The 10626-nt window shown below is 39.5% G+C and overlaps 1 protein-coding gene across 1 annotated transcript; it reads right to left on the bottom strand.

Annotated features, from left to right (window-relative positions):
- Nucleotides 1-4271: 4271 nt before the first annotated feature.
- On the bottom strand, nucleotides 4272-10421 carry LOC311082068 (cephalotoxin-like protein; the record flags this gene model as incomplete). The annotated part of the gene is made up of 2 exons (XM_084112812.1): nucleotides 10304-10421; nucleotides 4272-5935 (listed from the first exon to the last, which is right to left on the bottom strand). Exon 2 carries the CDS (start codon nucleotides 5931-5933, stop codon nucleotides 4272-4274), a length of 1662 nt encoding a protein of 553 aa, XP_083968938.1. The 5' UTR covers nucleotides 5934-5935; nucleotides 10304-10421.
- Between the last annotated feature and the right edge of the window lie 205 nt (nucleotides 10422-10626).

Here is a 10626-nt window from a genome sequence, read left to right as displayed (position 1 = left end):
GCTGAGTTTCCCGATAACGTTGTCTCTTAGCGAGCTACGAAGACTCTTAAGGTGTAACTTAACTGAAGGTATACCATTTCTAGGCGTGTTCCCCGAACTATACCTTAGGAAGCGGCTTAAGATATTCCTTCTTACGTGCGACGTTACCCGGTGCTGTCCGTGGCGATGGTGCTGAATTTGTTGATATCGATGGCTCGAGAATCAATTATTCTCTCGTGCAGGGGCTGTTTATGTGAGAAAGCGCTGTTCTTTATAAAATAAGCACTTCAGAAATTTTCATGTGCATTTATTAGGACTCATGGGATATTTAAAAAAATAATCCAAACTATAATAGCCTATAATAGCCTTGCCTATTTTCCCATTTCCAATTTTTTAATTTCCAATTTTAATTTTGTACGTGCTTTCTTCTCTTTCCCATTTTTGATTCGCTGAGGTGGAGCTGCGATGAAATATTGTTCTTGTAAATACTTTCCAGCATTTCAGTAAATAAAAGTGTAGCCTACGTCACATACGGTGCTCGGCAGTGATCAAAAAGGATTTAAACAGTGAATTTTGAATCTCGTCTTGTAAACTCAGAGATGTGGATTCAGACGGCAATTAAATGAACGTACGACCTGTTTGTCAAAAAACAGTAGGTACTAATTTGGCCAGGGATTTACGTGGGTTGGGTGAGAAAAAACACTGATATGGATTCGGACGGCACTAAAATCACAGACGTAGGCTACCCCTGTAAATGTTTAAAATACCGTACGAGCCCATGAGAAACAATATTAGCGTCCGAATAGGACTTAACTGACAGTAGCCTACGCTTTCACTGGCCTTTAAAAGCGCTCTTTAATTAAAATAAATTTCTAAAATTGCATTATATAATAATATAATTAAAATTCTAACAACAATCAGTGTAATGACAATTTTATTCTTTGCATGAAAACACTTGAATTAGCCTAACTGAACACTGTCTGGGTGTATTCGCTGTCAACACTGTCAGAATTATATTTGTGTAGACCTGCAACAGTGATAAGGTAAAGCTAAGAGTGGTCCAGACCAACCTTACGAACGTTTGACTTACAGAAGGTATACTTAACAAAGAAGGTTTTCGGGAAACGCGTATTAACGATAAGGTACAGCTTAAGGTGTAACTTAAGAACGACGTAGCGTTAAAGGAGAAGTTCACTTTTAAAAAAACTTTTGCTGATAATTTACCCCCATGTCATCCAAGATGTCCATGTCTTTCTTTCTTCAGTCGAAAAGAAATTAAGGTTTTTGATGAAAACATTCCTGGATTTTTTCACATATTATGGATTCCATTGGGACCCAAACGGTTCAAGGTCCAGATGACAGTTTCAGTGCAGCTTCAAAGGGCTTTAAATGACACCAGACAATGAATAAGGGTCTTATCTAGCGAAACGATCGGTCATTTCAAAAATAAATAAAAAAGTTTAAGTTTTATAAGCACAAATGTTCGCCTTGCTCTGTTCTGTGATGCGCGTTCGTGACGTCACGTAATACGCAATTACGTTGAAAAGGTCACGCTTGAAAAATTTAAGAAAATGTTCTTTTTGGCTTTTTAATATTAAAACACCCAGGATGCGCACACGAAATGGGCATTTTAAACGATAAACTGACACAAATACATTTGAAAATGTGTATATGGTCCTCCTTCCGCACATTTGTAAACACATCAAACTTGACCTTTTCAACGTAATTGTGTATTACGTGACATCACGAACGCGCATCACAGAACAGAGCAAGGCGAACATTTGAGCTTATAAAACTTAAACTTTTTTTTTATTTTTGAAATGGCCGATCGTTTCGCTAGATAAGACCCTTATTCATCGTCTGGTATCGTTTAAAGCCCTTTGAAGCCGCACTGAAACTGTCATTTGGACCTTGAACCATTTGGGTCCCAATGGAATCCATAATATGTGGAAAAATCCAGGAATGTTTTCATCAAAAACCTTAATTTCTTTTCGACTGAAGAAAGAAAGACATGGACATCTTGGATGACATGGGGGTGAGTAAATTATCAGCAAAAGTTTTTTTAAAAGTGAACTTCTCCTTTAAGAAGGTTTTGGGAAACCCAGCCCTAGCCTTTATGATATCTATGATAGCAGCTGGTAGCATGCAGCTAAAGACACAGGGTAGCATTAGCATATAGCAGCTGGTAGCATGCAGCTAGTGACTCTAACTGCTGCTGAAGATTAGTCCTGTAGGGTTACATTACAGCCAGTGTTCGAACTATACCGTTTCTTTTGGGGGAGCCCACTTTTGTTGATGTTTTTTTTTTTCGGGGGGGGGGGGGGGGGGGTCGGGGGTATTGGTTATGCGCGTGCCATACGAGGATGGGAAGTTCGAATCATCGATCTGACTGACTCTCTTGTTCGGTCTCGTTCATCAACATGAAAGAATCTTTTTTCGAGCCATTTCGTTCATCTAAGGGGCAAATGTTATAGCTACTTTTAACAGGCAAATTCCCCGAACACATCCACCTACGCAATCTTGATTATATTCTGAATTAAGAAATCATTATAATGCAGTCAAAAATAATTTACAAGGAACATAAATAATTACTTTACCTTCAGAGTCTTTAGTTCATCTGTCACGTGACAGACGCAATTATGAATGGATCGTTCATGAACGACAGCTAGCCTATATAACAAGTCACAAGTATATGCACTACTTGCTTTATGCCAGCACTATATAAATCACTAAACAGGATTTACCCTATTATACTTTATCGACCCGAATTGATAGGTCAAACAGCAAACATCCACCAACAAATAGTCTATAAATAGGCTGTCTTTGAGTTCACATGAACAACGGTTAAATTATTCGTCGAGCTACAGAAGAATACCATAATTCCTCCGTTCAATTAGGCCTAAGACATCGAGAGTCACGCAGACCTATAACAACCCAGCCACAACACATTTTGGGATGCCTTACCTTAACACAGAATGGATTTCAAGGACTTCGCGCAGATCAATGGCCTCGTTTATATATTTTTCGACGAATCTGTGAGTTAACATGAGTGAATTTGCACCGCAGCGTCACCACACCTTGATGCTCATGACAATATTGAAGTGAATTACCGGTAGGTTTAAATCGTCGTCCTGCATTGATATTTTTGCTATTTATAATCCACGATGATCACATTACACAAAACTGAAATTGCACGTCAAAATAACACATTGTCAATATTTTTTGAGACCCCCCAAAATTTCACAAATCACGTTTTCAGGGGAGCCCATGTCTTATTCAGGGGAGCCGAGCTCCCCCTAGCTCCCCCGTAGTTCGCACCCTGATTACAGCTGGGTTCTTGTTTAATACTGGACCAGTTTCACAGATAGTTGTTCACATCAGACACTCAGACACAGAAACATGGAGACAGGTTGAAGATAAACCCCGAAGTTACCTTTTAAAGTCTAGAACAACAAAGGAAAAAAGACCAAACATTCATTTAAAATATGGAAGGTGGTCGTCAATTCTCACTGTAGTTTGTGCGTTGTATTCAAACAAATCACACGTTTAGTTACAAAAAAACAAAAACAAGGAGCGAGTCTTTAGTAATTAATTATTTTATTAGATTAGATTAGATTCAACTTTATTGTCATTGTGCAGAGTACAAGTACAAAGACAACGAAATGAAGTAGGCTACATCTTTTATTTGTTTCTTGTCACATTATCTCCATCTGGTGGTCAGATCAAGAACAACAGAGTTACACTGAGCTGAAACAGACTGCAGCAACTTAACTGTTATAATGTTACTTTAATAACTTTCATTATTCATATTTTATTATTTTCAGGACCTTCAAGCTTTTAATGAATCAAAATAAACAACTTTGATGATGGTTTAAAACTGAAATAAACTTTGTAGTCGGATTAAAATGGGGCTTTAATGATCAGATTATGTTTAATAATGGTGTATTTCCTGTTTAGTGAAATGTATAGTATATAGTATATAGTACACAGTATATAGTATAGTATAGTGACTGTTTGGGTCGTGCGGATCAGCTGGAGACATTCAGGGAAATCATCCTCCAGCTTTCTAAAGAAACAACTCATCTCTGACACTGACATGCTTCACCGTTGGGAGGAGGTTTTACAGACTAGATTTGTTGCCTAAACATAATTGAGTCTTTAATGAGCATTGTTTACTTGTTCTTCCTTCATGGTGCCATTCTCAGATGCTCAGCCAGTTGATGTGTTCAGTTTGTCCGTTGGCAGTAAGTCATCGTTCCTGTTGTCCGTCAGCGGTCTGCAGATATCTCCAACTAGCCACGACATTTGTGATTGAGGATGCTGAGAATCTCCTTGAGTTGGACCTCCATCGTTTTCATTTTGGTGTCAATGGTGCTGATATCAGGTACAACTGATATATCAACCGCTATAGCGGTGCCAATGGGGGTTCTCTCTTCACATCTCTGACCATAGTAACCATCTGGACACTCACACATCCATTCATTGGAGTCCAGCAGCCGACTGCACCTTCCATTGTTGCTGCATGTATTACTTTGGCAGACAGGCAATCTCTGGGAGTAATAGATGGAAATCTTTCTTGTACTTCGACCCCACCAACAGTCATTTTGGTGAAAGGGTTCTGGAGCCACAGCAAACTCTTCCTCATAGGCAGCATGTGTCGCTTTAGCATATTCAGTGAAGTGGTAATGTAACAGATAACGATGTGGTCTATTATCTGGATCAGACAAAGAATACCTACAGCTATGTACTTTGTCCTTAATTTCACACTCTTTGTCTTTAAAGCAATCATTGGCTGCTTCTCTAACTGGTGTTTCATCGATTTCTTTTGGTATCAGAGTGTATCCCACAGCGACGGTGATCGTGTCCTCTGTAATCTTAGTCAGATCATATAGTATGTAATAATCAGCCTGGTCTGTGTTGTACACCAGCACCACCCAATTGTACCAGGTGTACTTCTTATCCAGAAACTCTTTTACCTTATCAGCGATGGCTTTTTTGTTGTCAGTACTGAGTCCTTTCCTGATCTCCACCACGTCTTCCTTCACATACTGCATGTGGTTGGTCAGGCAGTATTCCAGAGCTGATTTCTGAGCCTCATAGACGTTCTTGAACATCTGGGTGTGTTTGGCTTCTATACCTGATGAATCCAACCCGACCAATTTCCAGTAGAACTGGTTCAGCACCATCCCCTTCCACAGCAAACTGCTGAAATAGACGTTATATTTACCGATATCTTGAAAGTCACATTTAAACTTCTTCCTCAGCAGTTCGTTGAGGTTTCCACTGAGAGACGTGTCTTTGACCGTCAGGTAATGGTAGAGGTTGGCCACACTGGCTTCAGTTCCTGTGTTCTCGTAGTAGTTGACGAATATCTCTGCCAGTCGGAGTTTCTGCTCTTTATTTTGTACCAACTGACTGTTCTGACGAAGGTCATTGAACTTCTTCCAGGCGTTGAGGATGCGGAGCTCGTCTTGAGAGTAGACGCTGGCGTAGTTAAACCATTCTACGTCTGTTGCCAGGTTGGAGATCTGGATGGAGATAGAGTCCAACTTCCTGTTCACTTCTTCAAACCCTTTCTGCACCGCGTTCAGCACCGGGTCATCCTGAGGGATGAAGATCAAGATCATGTTGACAACAGAGGCAACCAGACCTCCGACGCCAGGCGCCAAGCTGGCGACATTGGCGAGACTCTTCATGACATCTGTCAACTTTTTGGTATCACTCTTTCCAATCGCTTCAAAACTGTCTTTGACGACAGCGAGGATGCTGTTTGCCACTGTCAACGATCTATCCCATTTCTCTCTGTTTTCAAAAGGCTGATCTCTCTTCACCCTGTAGGGTGGTGAGAGGACGGAGGATGGGGGGTCATGTGACCGAGCTGAGGATGTCGTCCAGTAGAGAAGAAGGATCAATGAAGCCAACAGCATGGAGGCGGACAGCCGAGAGAACGCCATGACTGCAACACAGACAACACAACATGGAATCATAAGATAAGATAAACTTTATCGTGTCTGAAGGAAATTTGTCTTAGGCAAAATTGCTGGCAACAGGTACATACAAATCCATTCATAACTTATCATTTCATTCAGTTTGTACAAGTGACAGTACAATTGATGACAGTATATAACAAGACAACAATGTACTTTAGGACATAAAAAATACAATTAAATAGAAGAAAAAAATACAAGAGACCGTCCAATATTTGAGAGGATATTGCACATGCCCTTATATATTGTACGTATTGTAGGTAATGTACGTATTGCACTTACCCTCCCACTAAACATTGGACGTCGGATAGACGTGCAGATCATGTCTATATTGGGTCCGTTGGTCCATGACCAATTCTGGACATCTATTCGACGTCCAAACTAGGTCCACTATTTGGACGTCCAACCATGACCCAACTTGGACGTCATTTTGACGTTCAACATTGGACCTTTGAACTGGGTAATTTTTTTCGACGTCCAAACTAGGTCCAATATTTGGACGTCCAACCATGACCCAACTTGGACGTTATATTGACGTTCAACATTGGACCTTTGAACTATGTATTTTTTTTGGACGTCATGTGGACGTCTATGACAGGTGCAGGAAATCTACATGATTTTTTTTTTAACGCAATAAACGCCATTTAAAAAAAAAAAAAGAGTTTGTCATGTCATTTTGCTGTGTACTGAACCTATTCGCTCCATCCACGTTTCATGCCAAATCTCTATTTCCTTGTTTAAAATGCGCCGAACCTATTTTTAGCCTAAACGCGATATATCCTCTGGACTAATCAGAATTATCTCACTCTCTCTCGCTCTCTCACCCTCAAATCACTCGCGCGTATCGCGCCAGACGCTCAATTCGCCTCATTCGCTCGTCCGCGCCGCGCCGCGTGTGTGTGTGTGTGTGTGTGTGTGTGTGTGTGTGTGTGTGTGTGTGTGTGTGTGTGTGTGTGTGTGTGTGTGTGTGTGTGTGTGTGTGTGTGTAGAAGCCGCTTTTTTCTTTTTTCTTTTGAGCGCGTTTTGTTTGAGCGCACTGAGCGCGATTATTGTTTGGAAAAGACGCACAGTATCTAATAAAACACACGATCCACAGCAAGCCAACCCCGTCTCCTTCCTTCTTCCCACAAACAAACTTTGGACGGACGTCAACATTAGACGTGCGGAAGATGTCGGAAAAAGACGTCATCTGGCGTCACAGTCTGCACCTTCAAGGGGAGCAAAATTGGACGTGCAAAAACGACGTTTCGACCTGTCTATGCGCAGTGGGCTACTATAACATAAATTACGCATAGTAAAGAAATTGCACATGGTAAGTAATTGACAGGTTAAAATAAACAGCTCTAATAATATAAGTCAGCACAGTGTTACAGTGATGAGGACTCATGTTCTAAACGCTGCATGTTCAAGACTCACAACGCAACCATCCCATTTATGGCTAATGTTGTCAACTCGTTAGCATTTGATTGTAAGTTATGTAATCATAACAAATGCATGTGTACAGCTGTCCATATTTATGACAGCGCTGTAGAATTCAATAACACTCTGAAACTGTACGGGGCGTACAAAAAAATACCAAAGATTAGCGTTATGTTGCTTTAATAGGTTTCTTTGTTAAAGGATTCACTCTCCCTGATGCTTGGCCATTGTTCTTTTAGCTTTGAAATTCATAATGCAGGAGGAGACTTTGTGAATACAGCTCGTGTTCAGGTCTTCACCCTGTTTTTACTGTGGTCTGGGTGAATACTCAATTCTGACTGGCTGCAGGGTGTCCGTAAATACATGTAAGTGATAAAGGACGAGTTCTGGTTAAACTGATGGCTTACTCTTCTAGATATGAATGTGAATCTGTTATTTCCAACACTGAGTGTAGTCCTTCAGTGCTTCGCCCTCTGAACACCACTGGATGGTGCTAACACACAAGCTGCAGGAAGTAAGTTGCACCAAAGAGCCTTGATACTAGGCTCTAACCTTCTCTGGGTACACTTTGAACTGACTTTGTTTCACAGCGATTAATGTTATCACACATCTCCTTCACTGTTCAGGTCGCTACTTCAGGCTGCGGCCGACAGTAACGGCAAACAAGGCGGACAATTTATTTGTGAAAATCTTCATATTAATTTGGGAACAATGACATGGCTGGATAGCTAGCTTGTCTTGTTGTTAAACATACTGTCAACTTATATTTACTGTTTTCCAACTGTACACAATGTTATTACCTCTCAATCTTGCTAGCATAGCGTTAGCTTTCTGGCTCTGGCCATTTCAGCCTGAACTACCAGAAAAATTGGTCAGGATGCAAAGAACAAAACCCTCAAGCTACTTCAGGGGAAATACAGGTTTCACTGCAAGAAAGTGGAGTGAATGCTTCAAGATCCACAATAAGGAGGCACCTAAACAACAGTAGGTCGGGTTGCCAGAAAAAGTCATTACTGCGCAATACAATATGCTAAACAGCACCTGGACAAGCCCATGAACTTCTGGAACATAGGGCCCTATTTTAACGATCTGAAATGCAAGTGTCAAGCGCAAAGCGCAAGTAACTTTTTGGGCGGATCTCGGCGCTGTTGCTAACCGGTGGGATAAATGACTCTTGCGCCCGACGCAAATCCAAAAGGGATTGGTCTGAAGTAGCTTCATTATTCATAGGTGTAGTTTGGGCGTAACGGGAAACAAACCAATAAGAGCGTCATATCGCATTCCCTTTAAGAGCATGATGAACGAGGTGCGCTTGTTCCATGGCGCAATACTATTATAACGGCGCATTTACCAGACGCGCTTCAGAATCGGTTCACAGCCGAGGAGATCGATGTTCACGTCAGGGCCGTAAAAGAAAGAGAAGTGACATTGGGGATGGGACAAACCCAACCAATAGCTTCGGTTAAACATGCATATAATAATTTGGGTAATGTGTAAGCTTTGTGCCTATTTTTCCCATCGTCATGGACACAACAAATGATTTCCCTCGTGTTTTAATATTTTTCCTTATAATAATGTATCATTTGCAAAAAGGAAAATGCATCTGTGTAGATGAGAGAATCATCTACAGTGTATGTGCGTTGTTCACACTCTGTATTATGGCCAAGCATGCGCGCTTAAAATAGCATCTGAATGTACGTGCAACGTGCCACTGACTTTAGACTAGTTTTTTTCTGGTCAGTGGCGCAATTGTTTATTTGCGAAGAACCTTTTGGGATGGGAATGATTGTTCCAGGCATTAGTCAAATCCTTCAGGCGTAAACAGGGATACAGTTATTGTTTAGAAACAAATTTAGATTTCAATTGTAAAACGCATTGAAATATAAATGAATGGTCTTAAAAAATTTAATCTGGCAAGTGACCATGGTATAAGTGGGTTAATGCCCTCCGAGGTGTCCGACTAAGGAGAGACCAGAACCGTTTATAAATGTAGATAGATAGTTAATACTCTGTCAATGTTAAGAATTGTTTGGTAAATAAATATAATTTGAATAGCTTTACAACTAATGCTTATTGAAAGTATTCTGTTCACAGATGTAAAGTACAACACATTACTATTAGGCTCCTCTCATAGGCTATATTACATTTTATTTTCAAATATTATGTAGAAAGCTGACACTTGTAGTTGAGTTCATAGAGCAGGGGCTGGTGATAAAAATGTCAACAATAAGTTGTACTGGATTATACTGTATGTAGCCTGAAAAATACATTTCAACTGCATAGTGCACACAGTATATATTATAGACAAAACACATTTAAAATACATTAACACATTGATTTTGGACAACAATTTTGGAGTTGAAATTAAAATAAATTATTTTCCATGTTTTCCATTAAAATTGTTATTTTATTTAATATATATTAGTCAATACATCAAAATAAATGTCCTTTAATAACTTTAAAACACTATACAATTATTAAAAATGTATGTTTAAGTAAAACTTTAGTAGACATTATTACAAAGTGCATTTTTAAAAAGTGTACTTAAGTTTGTTAAGAAATATTGTGATATATAAAGTAATATAAAGTGTACTTTAAACTTAATTAGAAATTATTACAAAGTGCATTTTTAAAAATGCACTTAAGTGTGTTTATAAATATTGTCATGGAAGTATATTCCATTTAAGTACACTTAAGTGGTCTTTAATTTTAATTTTATTATATTATCTGCAAGTGCACTTTTCAAAAAGTATACTTTTATTATTTTAAGCACACAAAAAGTGCGCTTTCAATACAATTAAGCACACTTCTTTTTCACAAGGGGATTACTGTTTGAACCTCTTTTACAAAAAAAAGTTTCACCCAGCAATGTACATTTTACTAAAATATTAAAAAAGCTTGTTTGAATTGATACTCACAGGTTGCAGTCTATAGTCTGGGATAGAAAACCTCCGGCCTGTATTACGATGCACCTTCACAAAGTCCAAGCGAATGCAGAGAGGCTTGATCTTGGTATCACGACACTGGCTTTAAAATGTCCCGCTCAACAGGCTTTGGTCCTGCTTTGGCTTTATTGTTGAGCACTTGCAAATCTACATGTGACGTTTTCAGTGAGCAGCCAATCGTGTGACACGTGAAGAGTTTCATAGTGATATACTTCTGTGATGAAGATTAAGAGATAATAACCAAACGGTAGAAATAATTTAAACACACTTTATTGGGAACAGGCAACACTAATGCT

Source organism: Abramis brama (assembly GCF_963993115.1).
Source record: "Abramis brama genome assembly, chromosome: 1".
In the NCBI taxonomy this organism is placed as follows: Eukaryota; Metazoa; Chordata; class Actinopteri; order Cypriniformes; family Leuciscidae; genus Abramis; species Abramis brama.
Note: the sequence above shows the minus strand (reverse complement) of the source record. Positions and strands in the feature narration are given on the sequence as shown.